Source organism: Chrysochloris asiatica, unplaced genomic scaffold, assembly GCF_000296735.1.
Source record: "Chrysochloris asiatica unplaced genomic scaffold, ChrAsi1.0 scaffold00169, whole genome shotgun sequence".
In the NCBI taxonomy this organism is placed as follows: domain Eukaryota; kingdom Metazoa; phylum Chordata; class Mammalia; order Afrosoricida; family Chrysochloridae; genus Chrysochloris; species Chrysochloris asiatica.
Window position 1 is genome coordinate 6,444,590 of NW_006408687.1, and position 24,441 is coordinate 6,469,030.

The 24,441-nt window shown below is 42.9% G+C and overlaps 1 protein-coding gene across 1 annotated transcript in view; it reads left to right on the forward strand.

Annotated features, from left to right (window-relative positions):
* Window positions 1-24,441, forward strand: part of SHROOM3 (shroom family member 3) — a 585,172-nt gene that overhangs the window by 527,911 nt on the left and 32,820 nt on the right. Inside the window, exons 4-6 of the mRNA XM_006871583.1 lie at window positions 2,370-2,501; window positions 9,654-12,867; window positions 23,806-23,879. Coding sequence (XP_006871645.1) covers window positions 2,370-2,501; window positions 9,654-12,867; window positions 23,806-23,879 — 3,420 coding nt within the window. The remainder of the gene's footprint in view (window positions 1-2,369; window positions 2,502-9,653; window positions 12,868-23,805; window positions 23,880-24,441) is intronic.

Genomic DNA, 24,441 nt, shown 5'->3' on the forward strand with positions numbered 1-24,441 from the left:
CAAAAGAAACCAAGAGTTCGGCAAATATTTTTCTAAGCAGGAAAACTGTGGGTCATAACCAAAGAGCACTCTTTTAAAAAATAAAAAATAAGTTATTTAAAAATAACGTTAATCCAATCTTTTATTTATCTCTTCATTTCTTGAGCAGACTAAGGCTTTGGAAGGAAAAATGGTTCATATAGGGTCATACATCAAGTTAATGACTTGAGTCAGGCAAGAACTCAAATCCCCTGACACCTGGCATAGTATTATTCTAGCAGTATTATTAATACCGCTTTAAGACATGAAATGGAAATTTTATTAGATCAGGTGTTTTCATTTAAAGCACAAAAGCAAATTAATTTTTTTCATAGAAAACAGATAGACATATGTTTAGCCATACAGCCATGTACAGTGAGTTGAAATTCTTTAGTTTTTATCTTCATAATACCAACATGGACTCCATAAAAGTGCTTCAAACTTTAGAAAAATCCCCTTTAGTCTCACAGTTTAAGAGTTTCAAGCACAAAATGCCTGGTAACTCACCTCATTCTTTTGCCAAAAATAAAGCACAGCAACTATCCTCTGATTCTGACCTTCTAGAGTAGTGTACTCCTTCCTACCAGACTCATTCTTCGGTAGTACAGTCTGCAAACACTCCTATCCTTTCCTTTGTCTTTATCAGACCTTTGCATTATAACAGCAGGATGTTTCAAAAACTGAAAATGTTTTGGGAGAGCATTTTGCTGTCTACACTGTATAACTTTGTTGTTGTTGTTATTAGGTGCCATCGAGTTGGTACCGTCTCAAAGAGACCTTATGCACAGCAGAACGAAACACTGCCTGATCCTGGGCCAACCTCACTATCGTTGCCACGCTTGAGCCCATTGATGCTGCCACTTTGCCAATCCATCTCACTGGGGGTCTTCCCCTTTTTCTCTGACCCTCCACCCTCCCAAACATAATATCCTTCTCCAGCGACTGGTCTCTCCTGACAACATGTCCAAAGTGTGAGACACGAAGTTTGGCCATCCTGGCCTCCAAGGAGCACTCTTGCTACACTTCTTCTAACACAGATCTGTTGGTTCTTTTGGCAGCCCATGGCACTTTCAGTATTCTCCTCCAACACCATAAGTCAAAAGCATCAATTCTTTCACGGTCTTCTTTATTCACTGTCCAGCTTTCACATGCATATGAGGTTATTGAAAATACCATGGCTTGGGTCAGGTGTACCTTAGTCCTCAAGCTGACATCTTTGCTCTTCAACATTTTACAAAGGTCTTGTGCAGCAGATTTGCCTAAATGCAATATGTCGTTTGATTTCTTGACTGCTGCTTCCGTGAGTGTTGATGATTGATCCAAGAATGAAGTCATTGACAACTTCAATCTTTTCTCCATTGAATGTTATTGATTGGTCCATTGGTGAGGATTTTTGTTTTCTAGACATTGAGATGCAATCCATACAGAAGGCTGTGCTCTTTGATCTTCATCAATAAATATTTTAAGTCATACTGTGGTGTCTTGTGAGTTGCTGTGATTCTGAAAGTGATGCCACTGGTCTCCCATGGTGGACAGGTTTCAAATGAGCTTCCAGATGAAGACAGACTAGGAAGAAGGAGTGATGAACTACTTCCGAATATTTAGTCACTGAAAACCTTATGAATAGCAGAGAAACACTGTGTAACTTACAGCAGTAAAAATAGCTATTAAATTTTATGGATTTTTTTTACCAAGAAATTAAAATAATATTAGCATTTCTTCAGCATTAGTATATATGACAGAGGACTTCAAAGTCCCCCTGGAAGGTTTTTTACCAGATAGCCACACAAAATCTCTTGGGAGGGAGGAAGGGATTGTGCTCCCAGTTTTATACCAGGAATAAAAACTGAGACCAAAAATGTCCTGGTGTGGCACTGAAGGATCAGCACTGGATGTTAGCAGTTCAGAGCCACAAGTTGGTCCTCAGAAACCCTATACAGGGTCGCTATGAGTCAGAACCAACTGGACGGAACTCAACAACAAACAACAAAGGAAGATCAAGGCAACTGTCGAGGCTTTAAATTAATAAAATATAAAATGTTGGCATTTAGGAAATCGAGATGAAGGTTAGATGAAGCTTCTTTATACACATTTTGCAGCATTTTTAATGTAAGCTTGAAATTATTTAAAAATGAGACAAAATTAAAATATTAATAAAGCAGAGGAAAACACTGGTCACTAAGACAAACAGCTCATGAAACCGACTTCCCAGTACTTATTTGATGTCTCTGTCAGTCTCTAAGGATACGTAAGTTTCTGCTGCCTAATCTGAAAAGCACATCATTAGAGAGACTCGGCTGTCAATGAATGCTGCTTATATATAGGGACTGCTCTCTCCCATGTCCCCCTAGGCGCAGTGATCCAGCAGGCCGGCCTCACTCTTGGCATTCAACCAAATTTAGGGAGAACCAACCCGATGCCAGCATGATGCAAATATCCCAGGGCACGATTGGTACTCCCTGGCACCAAAGCTACCATTCCAGGTAAGTGGCACAGTTGAGACTGAAGAGTTGGTTTCGGTCAAATATTGTGTTCCCAGAGAGAAATGCTATCTTCTCTGTTTTTTAATGTAATCATTTCTTAAATGATTTCTTTGATCTCTCTACCTTACTTTCTCCCTTCTTCATTTTCTGAAAACTCCTAATATGTTTATGAGCCATCTTCAAATCCTGGGGTAGATCCGTATGAAGAGAGATCAGAATTATTTTGAACCCTGGCTGGTCATTTAAGATATTTGTGGGAATCCATCCATTCCTAAAATCACTAGATTATATATTTTTAAGTGGTGAGTTTTAATGGTATTGAATTACATCTCAATTGTGTTATTTTTTTTTAATTAAGAGGCATAGCTAAGCATTGCTGAAAGAGAAATTTATAGCATTAAATGTTTAAATTAAAAGAAAAAAAAAAAAAGATTTAAAAGTCAATGACCTAAATTAGGGGTTGGGAGATTTTTCTGTGAAGGATCAGGTAGTAAATACTATAGCCTTTACGGGTCACACAACTTTTATTATAATTATCCACTACGCTGTTGTAGCAGGCCAACAGCCATAGATGGTACAGATCCAAATGAGTGTACTTGTGTTCCAATAAGACTTTATTTACAAACAGAGATGGTTGATCACATTTGGTCCTTTGGCTGTAGTTTGCCCTGCTTTAATTATTTTGTTCCAGCAGCCCCACAGTACTCCATTGGAAAAACTGAATCCAAATGAGATTAAATAAAAATAATAACCAAGTCATTATTCTTGTATTCTGATAAATATATGTGTAACAAAGAATTTGAAATTGTAATGATCTTCATGTGTACATTTCAGTGACATTAATTATGTTCATCATGTTCTTCAACCATCACCGTCATCCATTCCCAAATTTTCCCTCTGCATATCAGAGATGTAGCTCAGTGTTTCTTAAACTGCAACTCTTCCCTTCTCTCCCCCTCCCTCCTGCATCTGTTGTTAAATGCTATAGTGTCGATTCTGACTTTATAGCGACCTTATAAGTGTAGGGTTTCCAAGGATCAGCTGTTGGATTTGAACTGCCAACCTTTTGATTAGTAGTCCAGTGCTTATCCTAGTGCCACACCAGGACTCCTCCCTCTATTGTCCACTAATAAACTGTGGTCTCTATCACTGGCCTATTCTAGATAGTTCATTTAAGTGGGGATCATACAGTACTTGACCTTTTGTGGACAATTTATTTCATTGAGCATAAAATTTCCAAGGTTCATCATGTGGTAGCATGTATCAGGAATGCCCAAGTTACTATTATCACAGAGATAGGGGACTCTGGCCTTTTCTACCAGACTCTACATATGGGAAACATTACTTCCCAACTGAGTCAAGGACTTAGCAGGCAAGGCTTAGTTACACAAAGTAACTCATCAGACTGGTCTAGAATTTTCTTGATGCTAAGGTGCTAGCCACTGAGTTTGCTGCCCTCTGTTTGGCAGTTTCAGTAAATGTCAACTTCCCAAAGAGAAGCAACGCAGCCCAGGTCCCTAGCAAGACATAATGCTGGAATGGATGTGGTAGAGAGTAAAGCATGTGAGGGGAGACCAAACTTCAGACTAAGGAATATCACCTCTCAAGAATAAATATGAGGATAGGACTTGAAGCAGGAAGGTCGGGCTCTGTGGAAAATCTAATGACTTTCACAGCCTGAAGCATTTAATTACTTACTGACAGCCCTTGGCCAGGGAGTTCAGCAGGGGATTTCTGAAGGTTGAACACTGTTTTCTTAGGGGGGTGCGTGGGGGGGGGAGGAGTGTGTGATTCAAGGAAGAATTTAGTTAGCATCTTACTCTAAACCCTTGTTACATCCAAAAGCAGCCCATAAAAATCCATTTATGAATCACAAGTTCAAACCTGAGCTCCCCCCTCCCCCACCCCATCACCCTCCATCAGACTTATTAATGAGAGAACCAAATTAGGGCTCCTCAAGACTGACTTCAAACTTGGAACCCACACAAACTGGAATGTATTCCTTCATCCCAGAAAGCCAGATTCCACCATCTGCCACTCTTTGGAAGTGCTTGGGTAGGGAAAATGACAAGGAGATGGGAGGGTCAAGAGAATGTAAGTTGCTTAAGCCTCCACATATGAAAGAGGATGCCAATGCTGGGATGTGTGTATTGTGGGGTTGGGGGCCACTTCTGAAAGAATTCCTTAACTAACAGGTGACGGCAACACATTTGGCAAGGACAAAACTCACTCGATTATGTTTGATCAAGGCAAGGATCAAATTGGTTCACTGATAGATGATGATTCATAGACTTGAAGAGGATGAACCTCTTCAGCACATTAGGGTCGACTTCACACCACAGAAGAGATGCTTTCTCCATTACCCTCCTTCCTACAAACACCCCTTTCCCTTGCCCGTGTCCCTCCCAGTAATCTTGGAAGAACTTTGTCTGACCTCTGCCCTCAGAAGGCAGGTCTGTTAAAATAGCAGTGCCCCATACCCACAGTGTATTTGATTTATGGATCTGGAGGCATAGAGGGCTGTTATAAGGTAAAAGGGTATATAAGTTGTAAGGAGCCTAACAGTGTGAAGGAAGAAAAGCTTAGGAATAAAATACTTGACCTTTTAAGTCAGACCTGGGTTTAAATCTCAACTCTACCACCTACTATATGAGCTTGAACAAATCATTGAATGAATCTCTTGGGGCTTGGCTTCCTCATCTGTAATGAAATTAATAATACTAAATAATAATATTAAAAAATTAATAATATACATTTCATTGGAATGTTGTGAGGATTAAATAAGATAACATATATAAAACTATGTGGTTCCTGGTACATTGTTGTTGTTAAGTGCCGTCAAGTGGGTTCATTTACTAAACATTTACTAACATTTACTAAATGCAATTAATTATAATGATCAGGCTGAAGACTTATCAGAGGCGTAGTGAAACCCGGTAATGAGCTTTAAGGTAATTGCATAAACGAGCACAACAGTATGAAAATGCAAGTTTGTATCAGTAGAGTGTCTCTGAACAGTGAGTGGGTCCTTGAGGTGCCTCCTAACTTAGGAAGATAGATGGATGGATGAATGGGTAGAGAGATAGAAAGATATATATGTATATAGAGAGAGTGATATTTGTTATTGTTGTTGAGTGCCATCAAGTTGTTTCTGAACCATAGTGGCCCTGTATAGGATTTCCTAAGAGCGGCTGGTGAGCTTGAACTGCTGAACATGCGGTTCAAACTGACTTTGCTGTTCAGCACATTAACCCACAGTGCCATACCAGGACTCCATAGATAGATAGATAGATAGATTGTTGTTGTTGTTAGGTGCCATCGAGTTGGTACCAACCCATAGCAACCTTATGCACAGCAGAACAAAACACTGCCTGATCCTGTGCCAACCTCACTACTGTTGCCACGTTTGAGTCTATCAATGCTGCTATTTGGCCAATCCATCTTGTTGGGGCTCTTCCTCTTTTTCTCTGACCCTCCACCTTACCAAACATGATATCCTTCTCCAGTGACTGGTCCCTCCTGACAATATGTCCAAAGTATGAGAGACGAAGTTTAGCCATCTTGGCCTCCAAGGAGCACTCTGGCTGTACTTCTTCCAAAACGGATCTATTGGTTCTTTTGGCAGTCCATGGTACTTTCAGATAGATAGATACTTGTCATCAAATCAATTCCAAATCTCTTGTCAGCCTTATGTACAACAGAAAGAAATGTCACCTGGTCCTGTGTCATCCTCAGGATTGCCAGCATATTCAATCTATCTTTGTAGCTGTTGTGCCAATTCATCACACCAACAATCTCCCTCGCCGTCACTGACCCTTCACTTCGTCCTTCTCCAGCAGTGGAACCCTCCTGATGACATGCCCAAACCAAGCTAGTTGGACAGTGTCTGTTGTAATCCATAAAGTTCCATTGGCTGATTTTTGGAAGTAGATCATCAGGTCTGTCTTGCTCATCTGTCTTAGTCTGAAAGCCCTGATGAAACCTGCCTACCACGGGTGACCCTGCAGGTATTTGAAATACCAGTGACATAGTATCTAGTATCACAGCAACATGTAACCTACCACAATATAATAAACTGACAGACAGGTGGTGACTAACCTTCATTAAGTCTTAAATCATGCAGTGACTATCAAAATCCAGACCAGTCTTCAGGCAGAAATAAGACGACTGCAATTGGTGCTTAGAGTGACTGCTTTCAGTAACTATGGTGCCCTCCAGGAGGTCTCAGGGGAATGGTGGAATTGACACTGAGTAGTACAATATATTGAAGATGGAGGAGAATATTGAATGTACCATGAGCTGCCAAAAGAACCAATAGATCTGTGCTGGAAGACGTGCAGCCAGAGTGCTCCTTGGAGGCCAGGATGGCCAAACTTTGTCTCTCATATGTCGTACATATTGTCAGGAGGGACCAGTTGCTGGAAAAGGATATCATGTTTGGTAAGGTGGAGGGTCAGAGAAAAAGAGGAAGACCCCCAGCGAGATGGGTTGACAAAGTGGCAGCATCAGTGGGCTCAAGTGTGGCAACAAGTGTGAGGTTGGCCCAGGATCGGGCAGTGTTTCATTTTGTTGTGCATAGGGTCGCTATGAGTCAGTACCAACTCGATGGCACCTAACAACAACAATAATCCTCTCTACTTCCTATTTCCTTCTCCACATCCTGAACTCCACAAGAGTTTAGGCAGGTGGATCTGTCCATGTACTGTGTGCACCACCTCTATCCCTCTAATTCAAGCTTCAAAATAACTCCTTTGGACAAAAGTTAGCACAAAAGTACTGTGTTGTGTGCAAATGAAGAAAAGAAAGCTCAGATTGCTCCAAATGTTACAGAAATGTGAATTTTCTCCCACCCCGACACAAATCATCCAGTTCCCCATCCATTTCATGTCGCAGCTGCAGATAGAAAAGCACCCCAAGTGTGTTTCTGAGGAGCACGGTGGCATCTAGTGGTCTAGCGTGCTGAATCAACTGGCTGGTATCCCTCTGCTGGGCTTTGGTTAGTTCTAAGAACCCAATTTTAGTTCTCAACTTGTGAATATGTTTTTCGTTAAGAAGCAGGTAAATGAGGTAGCTGGATGGGGGAAGGGCAGGAATGATGAGAGCAGTCCAAAGGTACTGAAGGTGTATTCTAACTATCTGCAGGTTGGTTTGGAGTTGGAATTCCACTGACATTTTATTTCAGCTACGTTCCCTCAGACTCTTGTCATTATCTTTTTGCTTCCTACAGTAATCTCACACAGTGGTCCTAAAGTATTAAAATACTTAAGAAGAGACCTTGAGCGGCATATGGTCCAGACCCTGAAAAAAATTTTTGAAGTCACAGTATGGAAATACTAAAGTACCAGTACTTATTCATGAAACAATATGTATTGACTACCATTATTGGACTGTGAACTATAAACTTCAAACCCACCAGCTACTCCTCGGAAACCCTACAGGGGATCACTATGAATCAGAACTGACTCGATGGTACTTAACACCACCACCACCCAGTGTATGTTAGGTGATTTATAGGTTTTGGAAACAAAGTGGTGATCAAGACATAAAACAATAGTTTATTGAAAACTCAGAAGCTTGCAGTTAATAAACTTATTAAGCCTAATATTTGATCATCAGAGTAGTAAATGTTCTAGGGTACACTTTCAGAAGTATTTTCGTATACTTTGTGCTCTTTACTGTTTTCAGTATTCAAAAACTATAGTTAAACACATATAAATAGAGTAATGTCACAAGCATATATGTACCTATCATGGAATTAATGTTTTGTCATATTGGTTTCTGATCTTTTTGTATTTTATTAATAATCATTGAAGATAGAATTGAAGTCTCTGTCATGTAACCAAAGGGATATGGTGTAATGCCAAGCAGTGGCAAGCCCTATGAAGAAAATAGAGCAGAGTAAGAGATAAGGAGTGGGGGAGAAGAGTTGCCTCTTAGATACTGAGTTCCAAGAAGTCCTCTTTGGAGCCAAGACCTGAATAAAGGAAGGGAGTCATTCAAGTGATTCAAAGGCCCTGAGACACTTAAGATGGGATTATATTTCATGTGCTTGCATTACAGCAAGGAGACCATTATGCTACAGTGCAGTGGTCAAGGAGAACGGTGGGAAATGAGGTTGGAGAAGTAGACAGACCATTGTATGAACGTTAGCATCTCTAAGGTACGTTCATCTTGATAGGAAGGCTGACCCTATGGGTTAGAGAATGAAGACTTCTATTCCAGCTTGTTTTCACCCATCATTAAAAGTGATGCCTTGGTAATTGAAATGACTATTTCCAGAAAATGGCAGAAGAACTGTTCCTAGAGGGTGGTGTCAGGGCCCCGATTCCCTAGCAGATCTGCCTGTGTGCTGTACCCATGAGAGGAGAGCCCATGCCAAGTCCTCCTAAATATACCAGGAAGTTACATCTAAGCGATGGTGTCCCAGCACACATGAGCCTCTTGTGATTAGGTCTACTTATAAAGCTTTCTTCTCTCTCTCTCTCTCTCTCTCTCTCTCTTTTTCTTGTCAGTCTTTTCTGCCTCTGTCTGCTTTCTCTCTGTGTATTTCTCTCATTCAGCTTTGTGTTTGGCTTTCTCATCACAAACAAATTGTCTCTAATACAGTTGAGATTCCAGGAAGATTGCCAGGGCGTAGCCTCCAATTCCATAAAAAGGAAAGATATTAGCTAAAAACATATACATATGCACAGTGTTCTCTGCCCCATCCTGTGCCTGTTCTTATTAAACTTTTCCCCTTCATCCCTCTAATAGCCTTAAGAAACACGAAATTCTATCTCAGTCACTAGTCCTCCATTTCTCTTCTTTCCTCCCCCACCTCTGTCTTCTCTTGGCACAAGCATAATGTCATTTCAAGCACATAGCAAATCACATCAGTGCACTGTCCCATGGCTTCCTCGATGCACCCTGTTCCTCTCCTTCCAAGCCCGGATGATTAATAAGAGGCACATAGGTTACAGTGTTGGACAATTACTCCTGGTGATGACACACACAGTGGCTGAACAAGGCCCAAATATGGTCCTTTTAACCCACCCTTAAAAAAACCAAAACATCTTGCATACGAGCACATTTATAAGCTGGGTTCTGTGCTTGTAAGCCCTGCCAGATGATAACTTCTCAGTGTGCTAACTGCTTTGTCTCACATTCTTCCAGCTCCTCTACAAGTGACCTCTCCAACTATGACCATGCTTATCTGAGGAGGAGTCCTGACCAGTGCAGTTCCCAGGGGAGCATGGAGAGCTTGGACCCCAGTACGGGATACCCGCCCTGCCATCTTCTTTCTCCTGCCAAGTCCACCAGTAGCATTGACCAGCTCAGTCACCTGCATAACAAGAGAGACTCTGCTTACAGCTCCTTCTCCACCAGTTCTAGCATCCTAGAGTATCCGCCTCCTGGCATCGCCACTCGGGAACGCTCAGGCTCCATAGATACCACTTCTGCTCGAGGTGGCCTCCTGGAAGGAATGAGGCAAGCAGACATTCGCTATGTGAAGACAGTCTATGATACTCGGAGGGGAGTGTCAGAAGAGTATGAGGTAAACTCTTCAGCCCTGCTTCTTCAAGGTAGGGAGGCCCGAGCATCCGTAGGTCAGAGCTCTGATAAGTGCCATAATGTTTCTCGGGGCAAGGGAGTGCCTCCCCCATCTTGGAACCAGCAGTGTCCCCGTTCTTTGGAGACTGCCGCTGACAACCCACCTCCTAAGGTGGGTGCACCGCTGCCTCCAGCTCGGAGTGACAGTTATACAGCCATCCGGCACCGTGAGAGGCCCAGCTCCTGGTCTAGCCTTGATCAGAAACGTTTCTGCAGGCCTCAGGCAAGCTTGTCAGGCGCCCTGAAGTCTTCCTTCCTAGAGGAACAGCTACATACGGTACTAGAGAAAAGTCCAGAGAGCAGCCCCCCAGTGAAGCCCAAGCATAACTATATCCAGAAGGCACAACCAGGCCAGCCTCTGCTCCCGACTGGCATCTACCCTGTACCTTCTGTGGAGCCACACTTTGCCCAGATACCCCAGCCTTCCATGAACAGTAATGGTATGCTCTACCCTGCACTGGCCAAGGAAAGTGGATATACAGCCCCTCCGCCTGCTTGTGACAAGATGGTTACCTTTGATGAGAATGGGAACCAAAATGGGTCTAGCAGGCCTGGGTTTGCCTTCTACCAGCCTCTGGAACATGATTCTGTGTCCCTGGTGGAGAGGAAATCAGAAACTACAGCCAAGTTTGTCCCCTACAAAGTTCATTTCTCATCAGTGCCTGAAAATGAGGAGGATACCTCCCTGAGGAGACATCTTGCATCTCCCCAAGGCAACAGCCCACATCCCAGTGAAAGAAAGATCACCCATAGCAACAAATCATATTCTAATCACCACAGCCTCAAACCACCCCAGGCTCCGGCTTGGCAAGCAGAAGACAAGAGATCTGGTAGGCTCTCAGAACCTTGGGAGGTGGATTTCCGGGAAGACCACAATGCCAACCTCCAGAGGAGGCAGGAGAGAGAAGGCCAAAGCCTGTCAAGAAACTTTGAAAAGACCAAGTCAGCGTTCTCATCTCTCCAAAACATTCCAGAGAGTCTAAGAAGGCAAAGTAGCCTAGAGCTAGGAGGGAGATCTCAGGAGGGCTACCCAGATGACAAACCAGCTGCTATAGTCAACACCAAGGATGAGGACGCTGGAAGGAAAGTTGGTCTTGACCACACGAGTCATCTGGACAGGACAGTTTCCTATCCAAGACCTGAGGGGAGAACTTGCATATCAGCCTCTTTCCACAGTTCAGACCCAAGGTGTGAAGAACCCTCCTCCCCATCACACCAGCAGACTTCCAGTCTGGGCAGGAGACAGCTCAGCTCTGGCATGGCCTCGTCTCTGCAGGGCTTTCAGTACAGGAAGCCTTGCTCTGTGTTGGAGAAGGTTTCCAAAATCGAGCAGCGAGAGCAAGGGAGCCAGAGATCCTTAAGTGTAGGCTGCTCCAGTTATGGCCATACATACAGACCTAACAGGACAGTCTCAACTTCCAGCACCTCTGGAAATGAACTTGAGGAGGCAAGAGCCAATATCCGGTTTTCTGAATCCATCAATCCTCTAGGCAATGGGAAGCAGCACTTCAAAAACGGAGAAACAAAGTTGGAAGAGGTTTCCTGGCAACCATGTGATCAGCAGCTGACCAGGGGTGCTGATGGCACCTGTGGACCCCCACTCCGAGGCAGTGATCCTCCTAGGCGGGATGCCCGCCTCCTCCGCAGCCAGAGCACATTTCAGCTCCTAAGCGAGGTTGATAAAGAGGCTGTGTGGTCAGATGACAGGTCTGACACTCCCGAGTCGCCCCCGCTGGACGCCCCCTTCAGCCGAGCCTACCGGAACAGCATCAAGGACGCACAGTCCCGTGTCCTGGGAGCCACCTCCTTTCGACGGAAGGACCTCGAACTGGGGGCATCCGGGGCATCCAGGCCCTGGCGGCCCCGACCCGCCTCTGCCCACGTGGCACTGCGGAGCCCCGAGGCGCCATCGGTGACCTCACCATCCCCACATACGCCCCGTGAGCGGCACAGTGTGACCCCAGTGGCGGGTGAACCAGCCCAGCCTGTGCCCTCCACTGCCCGCAGAGGTGCACGCCGGCGCCTGACCACGGAGCAGAAGAAGCTATCCTACTCGGAGCCCGAGAAGATGAACGAGGTAGGCATTTCCGAGGAGGTGGAACCAACGCCCTTGGGCTTGCAGAGGAAGGCTCTGCGTTTTCCGGAGACCACCGTGGCGGATCGACGCCGGATCTTTGAGCGCGACGGGAAGGCCTGCTCGACCCTTAGCCTCTCAGGACCAGAGCTGAAGCAGTTCCAGCAGAGCGCCCTGGCCGATTACATTCAGCGCAAGACCGGCAAGCGGCCCTCGTCATCCTCAGGCTTCGGCTTCCAGGAGCTCAGATCCCGCACCCAGAGCTCCTATCTCCAGCCCGGGCCCGAAGGCCCTGGCCTCACCGCGGCCTCCAGCCTTAGCTCGCTGGGGGAGCCGAACCTGCAGCCACGCAGAGAGGCCGCCCTGCCAGCCGCAGCGCCGGTGACTGCGGGAGAGCCCCCGCGGACCCCTCGGAATCGCAGCAGCTCCTTTGTCAGCGGTCGCCTTCTCTGGGAACAGCGACAAGGGGACCACCAGGCCCCAAGGGAGCCAGCCAGGGCCGAGCTGCACGGTGGAGCTAACTGTGGACATCGGGGTCCCCAGAGGGTGGACAGGACCCCTGGAGAGCTGTCCTGGGGAACCAAAGCTGGGAGGACGGAAAAATCCAAGTCAGCGGAGGACCTGCTAGAGCGCTCGGAAGTCCTGACCGTCCCTGTGCATGTGAGATCCAGGTCATCTCCCATTGCAGACAAAATGTGCCAGGTATGTGCAGCTGCTCCCTGTGTCCTGGCCCTGCATGGAAGCTATAGCATTACTCTCTTCCCTCTTCCTGCCCAACCTCCCTTCCCGCCCTGTCTTCCTTTTAGATAAGAAAAGTTGCAGTTTATTTTCTTGAGGTGATTTCTTAGCACATCAACCTACTTCGCTATGTAAGAATCCATGGTCAGGAAAAGTTAGGGATTGTCTAGTTTTGTTTTTAGTGTGTATATATTATATATTTTTAAGACGCCTTGGTGGTGCTCAAGCGTAAGCACTGGACTGTAAACCACAAGTTCAGGAATTCACATGTATCAGCTGCACCACAGGAAAAAGATGAGACTTTGTGCTACTGTAAAGATTTGCAACCTCAGAACAGTATACAAGGTCACTATGAGTCAGAATTAACTTGCTGACACTGAGTTCGGTTTATTTATATTTTATCCTTATTTTAGGATGTCACCTACCTCTCAGTGCAAGGTTGTATGATTAAGAAAATTTAGGGATTTTCTTGTTTTTGTTTTAGTTCATGGATTAGAGCCCATGACCAGTATTTTTAAACTACAAGCTTTGTACTCTGTGTTTCTGTTGGACTTTTGCATTTACAAAGTAACTGTAGTTGTTAATGTTGATGTTGTTGTTATGTGCCATCGGATCGGTTCCAACTCATAGTGACCCTGTATAGGGTTTCCGAGGAGCAGCTGGTGAGTTTGAACCACCTACCCTGCAGTTCGAATTGCCCTTGAGTACTTACCCTATGGTGCCATACTCTGGGATGATAGTTATTGGATATTGAGTTCCTGCTGCATGTCAGGGTCTCAGCTAAGGATGCTTTCCATGCATTTATCACATTTAAGTCTCAACAATAGAAGATTAAGTCCCAACTTCCATCTGAGCTCTTTTTATACATTATCCTGGTAAGACAGGAAAATCAGAATTTCAAATTCTCACATAACATAATTGTCTAGTAAAAGCTCTGAATGATACCAAGATTATGAAGAACTTTACGTTGGAAATTTTCAACAGAGCTCTTAATAGAACCAGAGCATCCTGACTTCCAAAAATCTATTCATTTCCCTACCTGATTCTGAGTTCCATCCTCAGACTCCCTTTCACTGCGTATCAGTGATGGGTTACCCTTCCCACCTATGAGATATTAGGAATTTGCATATATGCTGGCCCAGGGGAGAACACCCCCTGCATTGCCTCTCTTCTAGGTCTGCTATTTACCCCGACAGAGAATCCAATCATTCACCAAGCCCTTATAGAACAGAGATTTTATGAAATGGACCATTAACAGATTGAAGGAAACTTCGAAGATGAAAATAAGGAGTTCACAGTTAATCAGGAAAAATGAAAAAAAAAAAAAAAAAAATATATATATATATATATATATATATATATGTTTCCACGTGACTTATTATGCTAAATAATACGCTATTACGCCGTGAGAGGAAAAGTGATTAATTCTAACTGGAGAGATTTAGAGGGCTCTTCTTGAAGGAGATGGGATTTGAACCAGGCTGTAAAAGATAGATGGAATGTGGAGCAATATGATTGTGTGGGGGATGTGGGAGAGGCATCATTAGTGAGGAAATAGTTTAAGGTTAAGCAAAATTCAGTATCTGCACACACATACACACACAGTCTTTTGAGAGAAAATACTAGGGGGCTACAAAAAGTTCATGGGAAAATGGAATCTTAAATTTTTCCATGTACTTTTTGAAGCCCCCTTATACTGCTCCTGCCCAGAAATGATCTGCCCAGTGTTGCCCCAAACCATTTTCTCTCCAGCATAAGCCCACAAAAATTTATAAAGGCAGCCCTCCCTAAGCCTTCAATCACCTTATTCCTCCCCACAGAAGAACAGATCTTATTCCACCACTGAAATTCTAACCCATTCCATATTCTACCACAAAAATGCTTTTACAACCCATAAATGTAACATGCAGTTTCAGTTTGGACTTCAGGCTTACTGCCTAGCTATCCAAATCTTTTCTGTTTTTCTTTCCTTGTGTTTTAAAGAGATTGGAAATGTTTATGTGAAAACCAAATCATCTATTATTTATTTCCCACTAAATGGCATTATTGTCTGGTGGGGAATTGGTTGGATATCCATGAATATTATTTTGCTATCCCATAGAAATATTTCTCAAGCCTGCTCAGCTGAAAAATAGAGCCCAAACATAGGTGTTGTAGAGAAGTAAAAAGATTTCTTTAAATACCAGTTAAAGACTTAATATTAGCTCCAGAACTTTTTAGAAAGACAAGTGAATATAGAACCGTTCGTGCTGCTTTGAGTTAATGCTCTGGACTGCAAAGTCCCTTTGAACGGACAGTTAGCAGTTCATTCTCACCAGCCAGTCCTCAGAAACCCTTTATGTAGGGTTGCTGTGCGTCAGAAACGACTCAGCAGCACTTAACAACAACTTCAATAAAAGGAGTACCGTATTTAGGTATTACTTAATTTGGGGAATATGAAGCCAGAGGGAAAAGAATATTTCAAAAGGAGAGACTTTTCCTGAGGTGCTCTGCTCCAACAGATTCTGAAAATAGATTATCATTCTCCAGGTTATAACTGTGCCAGGACTGTGTTAAGCGTCTTCCGTTCTTCAGCCCCAGCAACTAACTACATTTTTCCTGACTAGAGACTTGGCTGGTCTGCTCAAGTCTGCTCCTCGTATCTTTTTCATAGATGTATTATCTGCCTTCTTTGTCAAACCAGTTCAGAACAAAACTTGTCTCCCACATAATGATTCTGGTTATTAGTTCAGCACACTATATATTCTGGTTTTTTACTTAAATTCCAAAAACATTACCATTATCAGTATACATTTATGAAGGTGTTAATGAAGGATGTTTCTCGTGCTGACTTTCGAGAACTTCTAAAAATCAAGTGACCTTGTAGAGGCCATTTATCTAAGCGAAAACAGCCAGAGAGAATGTGTATCTCTGGTGCTGGCTTATCGTGGCATCTCTGGTAAATGCTTCTTGCTCTTGCCAATTACATGCTGAGAGCCCTTTTCTAAAGACTGTTAGTTAGGACAGTTTCTGCCTCCAAAATAAGTTCAAGTAGATCAACTCTGTGTATGAAAATTGATCAATCACAAGCCTGAATTAATAACTGCAGAAGGCTTATCCCCCACTCCATCCCCTTTCCACTCCACCAGATACCCCAGTGAGATCACATCTCCTCTCCCCTCCTGGACAGGGAAATACTACGCATTTTAAGCTTCTTTTCTATGTGAATATGGGGGCTACTCGCAAGTTTGGTTTGAACTGCAAGGTTGGTGGTTCCAACCCCCCAGCCACTCTTGGAAACCCAATGCAGGATTGCTTCTCTGGACTCGACGGCGCTTAACAGCACCAACAAACGGGGTCCACTAGTCAGGGACCCAGAAGTTCATTATTGCCAGGTAGGTGTTGCTAATATGCAAAGTAGTCTGATAGAGTTTATATTATTATTGTAAATGGGAAGTGTGAGATAAGGAGGTAATAGATTGTGAAGAGTAGATGTAGTATCTAGTTCAAACCTACCAGCTGCTCCTCAGAAACCCTATACAGGGGTCACTATGAGTCGGCTCCGACTCGCTGGCACTTAAAAACAACAAATGTTAATTAGAAATTCATTTGAAAAAAATCTTAAAATGGTGTTTAAGTGAAAATAGTAGTTATCAATAAAAGTTAGTATGAACTCAACCTATTGACTCATGAAGTTTTCAAATGAAAGCTATTTACTTGCCTCTCTCCCCGTCCTCACTCCATCACCCTTGGTTGTTTGTTTTTAATTCAAGGAGGTAATACGATACAGTGACTTAAAAAACTCTGGAGTCAAATCCTTTTACTATCTTGGCTATATGTCTGACCCTCTTTGTGCCTTACTTCTCTCATTTATCATTTATAATCCCATCTGTCGCTGTGCATGTTGTTGTTGTTAGTGTCAAGTCAGTTCTGACTCATAGTGATCCTGTATAGGGTTTCTGAAGAGCGGCTGGTGGGTTTGAACCACTGACTTTGCAGTTAGCGGCAGTCCAGTGATTATTCTATAGCACCACACTGAGACTCCAGTAGGTGCAAGGGTCAATTTTATACTTGGAGTCCTGGTGTAGCACTGTGGGTTAATGTGCTGGACTGCATAGTTGGTTTGAACCACAAGGTCGCAGATTCATGCTCACCAGCTGCTCCTTGGGAACATTATACAGGGTTGCTATGAGTCGGAACTGACTCGATGGCACTTAGCAACAACAACAAAGCAATACAATGACTAGCACATGCTAAATTTCTTATCTTATCATTAGCTAGTCGTAATGTCACATTTTAAAGGTGATTTTGTTACTTAGGTCCAAACTTGAATGGGGTGCCTACTGAGAGGTGTGAAAGTGGATTTATTTACGAGTTGCATCCTGCAGAATTAAGTCTACACTCAACTTTGTGGTTTCGTGAATTAAGCAATTTCCATAGCAATTAAATAATGGCTGACGTATCATCAAATGATGAATGAAAGTCCCTAAAAATACACTGAGAAACAGAGAAACTGCTAACTCTTCTTGGGCAGGAGAGGGCAGTGAGGTGGAGGGGGCAGTCTCAAAAGTTCTACAAAGGGTTTTCTTTTTATAGCCTCTGCTGGATTTTAGAGCTACACAGTGACTAGGTCTAAATTTCCATTTGTAAAGCAGAAAGGTTGGGACATTCCTTGCAACAGTGAATCATTCACTTTAAAATGATAAGTTTTCCAAGGTCTCAGAAAGTATGGCAAGAATTTGACATGTTCTTAAGCACCACCACTAATATCTATTTGTTCTGCAATTACCCCTGTAAATGAAGAGGACTTAAAAGAGAAGAAATGGAGACTACGTGTTTCAGAGAAATGCAAAGATCGGCAGTTCAAACTCACCAGCCACTCCTCAGAAACCCTATACGGGGTCGGTATGAGTTGGATCTGACTTGATGACACTTAACAACAATTTGGTTATCTCAGAAAACCAACTTATATTTATTACTATTACTTACATTTTGTGGCAAACTGATGAACACATTCAGCTACTAACTAAAAGGTTAGAAGTTTGAATCCACCCAGAGGTGCCTTGGAAGAAAGGCCTGGTGATTTTTCCTCAGAAAAATCAGTCACTGAAAACCCTATGAAACACATTTTCACTCTGACATGCATAGATTACCATGAGTCAAATGGCAGCTTGTTTTATTATTTACATTTACTTACCAATTTTTGATTTTTCTAATTAATTTCTATTTCAATTTAGTAGATATGAGAGAAGCTTCAAAAAGTTTGTGAAAAGGTGGAATTAAAAGATAATGTTATTTTCCCATGAACTTTGGGACGCCCCCTCCTATTCAAAACTAATATTTGAAACTTGCTACGGAGACCACCAACCATCTGATTATGTTCTAACAACTCATCCTGGCAGTAATGCCTCCTGGGTCCCTGCCCAGTGGACACCGTATATATGTAGAAAGGAAGCTTGAATTGCATAGTGTGTCCAGGAGGGGAGAGGGAGGGGATGGGACTGCCGACAGGACACTGCCAGGCAAGTCCTAAATGCCCACAGGGGGGCTGAAGCCAGGGCAGCAACTGCCACCACCATTCTTGAGGGACATCAGGGAAGGACCAGATCTTGGTCAGAAGGAGCCCTGAGATGGCGGACCTCACATCAGCTGACTAGCACCTTTGCTTTTTCAGGGCCCCATCCTGGGTGAGGCAGGCTGCCTGGACAAGAGTGGGGTCAGCAAGTGAGTGGCCAATGAGAGCTGTAGTTTAAAGTCAAGAACGGGCCAGGCCTGACCATCATTGCCTTGGAGGAATCTCTGGATTGTCAAATCTCATGGGGAAAGAGTAGGCTAGGGGAACCCAGGAAGAGACAAAGGATGTTTCGGTGAGCGGCCCCGTGGTATGCACACACCCTGTCATGGCATCCTGACCATTGTCAGGGAGCCCATTGCCCCCAACAAAGCCTCCTAGAGCATTTTGGGGTTACTGAGAGGATGAGCCTGGGCCACCTATCCTGAAATTAGTGAGGCCAGGAAAAGGAAGGGATCTTTGCAGTGGGAATACGTGAGTTGCTTGGGCTACTCAAGCTCTGGAAGGTGGGGTGGCCTTCCCCTGTGGGCAGCAGTAGGGACTGAGCTCTCCTGAAGCATCACTGGGAGGCAGATGACCTCCTCGGCAGTGGCCAGGCACGACTTTGTGTGTAAAGGTAAGAGGGTGAGATGATAAAATCAGTTTTCTCATAATGACCTGATCTTCAGAACTTAACCATGTCACTGTGTGAGGAGTGGGTGGACTCTAATTCACTAAGTAGGTATTGTTTCTCATAATGACCTGATCTTCAGAACTTAACCATGTCACTGTGTGAGGAGTGGGTGGACTCTAATTCACTAAGTAGGTATAGAAACTAAAATTACATCATAGTAGTGTTTTCATATTTCATTGATCATAAGTTAGAAGATAACAGAATTTAAGATTAGGATTCAGTACACTTTGTTGTTGCTGTTAAGTGCCGTCAAGTGGTCTTTGACTCATAGCGACCCTGTATGGGGTTTCTGAGAAGCAGCTGGTGAATGGAACCACACTGACCTTGCAGTTCACTGCATTATCTTGCAACACCACACTAGAACTCCTCAGGAGACTTTTGTTGTTGCTGTTAAGTGCTGTCGTGTCAGTTCTGACCCATAGCAACCCCGTATAGGGTTTCCAAGGAGTGGCTGGTAGAGTGAACCACGGACCTTGTGGTTCAAACCGACTTTGTGGTCCAGTGCATTAACCCACAGCACCACACTAGGTCTCCTAATTTTAAGTTCGTCTTGAGATAATTAACCAGAGTAAATAAGATACTTAATAAATTGTCTGTTGGTTGATTCTGTAGTTGGTTTACTTCCCACAACCACTGCTTTTTGTCTAAATTGTCATAATAAATACTTGCTATTTTTTACCAGTTTACAGAAAACAAGTGTTCTTGATAGTTCCCAAGTCAAGCCAAATAAATGAAATAGGAATTTATCCTCCTTGGACTTTTATTAGATTGGAAAGGTGTTTTCACAAAAGGAAAAATCTGTCCTTTTTTTTTTTTTTTACTTTTTATTGGGACTTAGATGAAGGATGACAGAGCAAAATCGGTTTTCCATTCAACAATTCATACGTATTTTGTTTCATGTCATTGGTGCAATCCTCACAATGTATGTCCAGACGGTATTTTAACTAACAGAAGATTTGACTCACTCATCAACTTATAAAATAAAGCATCTCACATAAATAGCAATTTAAGTTTGATGTCCTAGAGACCTAATCACGTAAAAACAAATGAAATTAATTCTCATATGGAAAAGCAAAGGCTATAACAAAATAGGAAAATATATTTAAACTTACACTAGTTTTGGAGGCTCGAATGGGGCCTGGAGGCTTTTCCAATTATTGGCACATGTTATTGACACATTCATAACAACAAAGAAGGATGGAGTGGGGAAAGACTTGTAAAGGGTCTTAAGGTTTCATGAAGAGTAAAAGTTCCCACTGCCTAGCACTGCTATCCCACCACTCATCTTTCAGTTTGTCCTGTGGTCGCTTGTATGTTACTGTGATTCTGGAGGATATGCCACTGGTGTTTTAAATACCAGCAGGGTCACCTGTGGTGGACAGGTTTCAACTGAGTTTCCAGAATAAAACAAACTAGGAAGGAGGAGAGGTGGACCACATCTGAATGGTTAGCTACTGAAAACATTATGAATAGCAGTGGGACATTTTCTGATACAGTGCCTCAAGATGAGCCCTTCAGGTTGGAAGGCACTCAGAATGTGACTGGGGAAGAGACAAAACAATGGCCTCAAACACAATTGTAAGGATGGTGTAGGACTGGGGAGTGTTTCATTCTGTTGTTATATGGTCTCCATGAGTTGGAACCAACTTGAGGGCACCTAACAAAACAATGGAGTCCTGGTGTGGGCTATAGGTTAAGCACTAGACTATAAGGTAGGCAGTTCAAACCCACCAGCCGCTCCTTGGAAACCCTATACAGGGTCACTATGAGTTGGAGTGGACTCAATGACACCTAACAACAGCAGCAACACAACAGATATTAGTCAAGTCTGATTCCAGCCAACCATCCATCTTGTAGAATTTCTTGGAACAATACTGGACTTTGAATCCTATCCTACAATTATTTAACTGTGAGCAAGATACTTAACCTCTTCCCATCTCCCCCTTCCCTAAAATTGTTTTTAAAGGTTAATCTACAAAAGAAATGTAAAATGCTGCTACAATTCCAGGCTCATAATTTGTGGATTGCGGATTACTTAGCAGGATGTCTGGCATATAGCAATTGCCAAATAAGGAAGGGGTTAGCTCTAATTACTAATAACATACAGGTGTTTGTTTCTTTCATCTTCAGCCTCCCTTTTTCTCTTTTTATTGCTTATTAGTACCTCCACCACTGACTGGGCAGAAAAATGAGAAAGGAAGTAAAACGCATGCTAAGCCTTTTGGCTACATGTGAAATCAAATACAAAGATTAAGAATTACATATGGATTTAATTGTTCTGCTTTCTACCTGTGTCCTGCTATAATAGATTGTTGTTGTTAAGTACCATGGAGTCGGTTCCTACTCATAGTGACCCTACACAGCGTTTCCAAGGCTGCAAATCTTTATGGGAGCAGATAATAGATAGTTGAATATTATCAATAGCAATATCACTGTCTTCACTGTGAACTTGATCATCTGGACTAAATTTATGGCGTAGGATAAGCACTCGGCCACAGGTTGGTTTGAACCTCAAGGTCAGCGGTTCAAATTCACCAGTCGCTCCTCGGAAACCCTATACAGGGTAGCTATGAATCTGAACTGATTCGACAGCACTTAACTACAACAACAAAACTAACCTTTAGCCCTTTTAAGACATTACAACTAACAACAACAACAACAACAAAACTAACCTTTAGCCCTTTTAAGACATTACAACTATATTTCCTTTTAAATAGATAAGCAAACAAAAACTACCCTCCTGAAATTCCCCAGTTATTTATATTTCATGTGGGTACAGTAACATTCCCAGAGAGAATTTATTTCAGCCTAATTGCAAACCACTTTCATATCTTCTCTAATTACAATTTAGAACGTTTTGAAGTTTTCTACAACATATACATACTGTCCTTCTGCTGTTATCACTCATGTTTCCCAATTGCCATTTCAGATGGCTCTTTGCATTTATTTTAATCCTCATATTTCAAGTTTAAGAGTTGTTTTGAACCCTGGAGATCTCTTAGGAAATATTCTTGTTTGGGTAGGCACCTAGTGAGGCAGATCAAGGTTCAAATTTTGACTCTGCCATTTGTTATGTTGTTGCTGTTATTGTTAAGTGCCAGGGAGTTGATTCTGACTAATAGCCACCTTGCGTAGGGTTCCTGAGGCTGTTGGTCTTTTGCCTGGCCTTTCTCCTGCAGAGCAGCTGTGGACTATTTGTTACACAGTGAGGTTAATAGTACTTCCTGGAGCCCTGGTGGCCATGTGCTGCTAACCTTAAGGTCAGCAGTTTAAACCCACTGATGAAGAAAAATGAGGCTGCCTCTTCCTAGAAAGACTTACAGCCTCAGAAACCCCATACACAGGTGCTGTGAGTCGAAATCAACCGGGTGGCAATGGTTTGCTTTGTTTCGTTTTGTGGGGGAGGACTTTAAGGGTTAAATGAGAAGGTCTAGAAGAGTACCACTTTGCTAAGGGAATTACAGGGTTTGTTTGGGTGAGATTGTTTTTAAGGTTCTCTTCTAATTTGAATTTAGAAATGTTTACCAGACATTGATACCAGACAGACCTACCAGGAATGTTAAGGTTAGATAGAATGGTAGTTTCTAGGGACACCAGTTAAACCAGTTGTCATGGAGTAGGTTCCAATTCATTGCCATCCCATGTGTCTGAGCACAACTGAGTTCCATAGTGCTTTCAGTAGCTGATTTTTGGGGACGAGATTGCCAGGCCTTTCTTCTCAGATGGATAGAGTCCCTTTATTAAGCCTTAAACAGGACAAAGGCAGATTAAAACTGTCAGTAGCACACAGTGCAGAGACCAGTGATGTCTGCCAACTCCTGGCCATGGGGCTCATTATAGTTGATAAGAAACAAAGGAAGTCTTCACAAAATCATGATTGGTAGCAGCCAATTCATCACTGTCTAAGGGGAAACAGAAGTGGGGAAAAGACCATGATTACAGATTAAAAAGAAGTACAGAATGGATTCTGGGGCTTCTACATGGTGGTAGAGGTATGGCTCACAACCATGTAGTCTGGTCACCGGGACCCAGTTTTTAACTGAACCTAGGTAACATGCTTTTTGGTAAATCATTAAGGACAGGGCCAGACAAATTCCCTAGTTTCTGAGGGCAAACTTCCCCTCCTGCCCTTCCCTGAACTTTCTAAGCATAGCCGCATTGCTGGTTTACTGGTCAGCACACGTTGGGAAGTGATTTGTGTTAAGTGCCATGGAGTCGGTTCTGACTCACAGTGAGTCTGTATAGGGTTTCTGAGACGTGGCTGCTGGTTTACTGGTCAGCACACATTAAGAAGTAATGTATTGGTGTTGTTAAGTGCTATGCAGTTGGTTCTGACTCATAGTGACTCTGGATACAGTTTCGGAGGAATGGCTGTGTGGGTTTAAACTGCCAACCTTGTGGTTAGCAGTCCATTGCTTATCCTTCAGTGCCACACAAGGACAGGGAAGTAACATGAAGAATTCAAATGGCAACTGAACTTAACGTCAGATTCAAAATGAAGTTAGGGTTCCCACAGTCTCCACAAACCAAGTACTTTACAATCTAAGCTCGAATACACCACTATGGTGTCTGACAACAGTAGGTCTTCACTAAAGGGTCCTTCTTTCTACCTACCCCCACTCCCCAGTAAATGTAAATGTTTGTTGGTAGTAATGATGTCCCATTCTTGTGTTTCAAGGATATGCTTTTGGGAGACAACAGTAGCCTTGACCTTGTGAAGGATCCATGCTCCCTGACTGGCCCTGGATCTAGGTATGTGTATATTTATTTCTTTTGGATTCTGATTGATGAATGTTGTTCCTCTCTACATGACCTTGAAATGCAGTGCTGTACTGGTACATAGTGTTACGGGCCCCTGCCTTTCCCAATTTGTAGACATGGGGAACATTTTATTTCTTATTTTTAAATAGATTACTTTCTCTAAGAATAGCATTATTCAGAAAGGTTTTCATTTCTTGAGGAAAGGGGCTGACTTCTGAAGAATTTGACATTAGAATAATGAATGGAAATGCATTTCTCAAACGCTGCCTCTCTGGTGTCACTTCTCTGTTCCAGTTCTGTTCCCAAACAAGCCTGTAGACTAAAGTATAAGAGAAAGAACGAGTATTTCCTAAACAGCAAACAGAAAGCACCTGTAGTAAAAAATGAAGTTCAAAATCATGATTTATAGACATTTAACGATTAAAAGGAACAGGAAAGTCACTTCAGAAAAAAAGATTTTTGCCATCAAAGTCAGTTATCCTAGGTGGAAAATTATACTGCGTAACTTATTAGAATTTGAAATTTGAATTGTTTCCATGGAGCTTAATAAGTA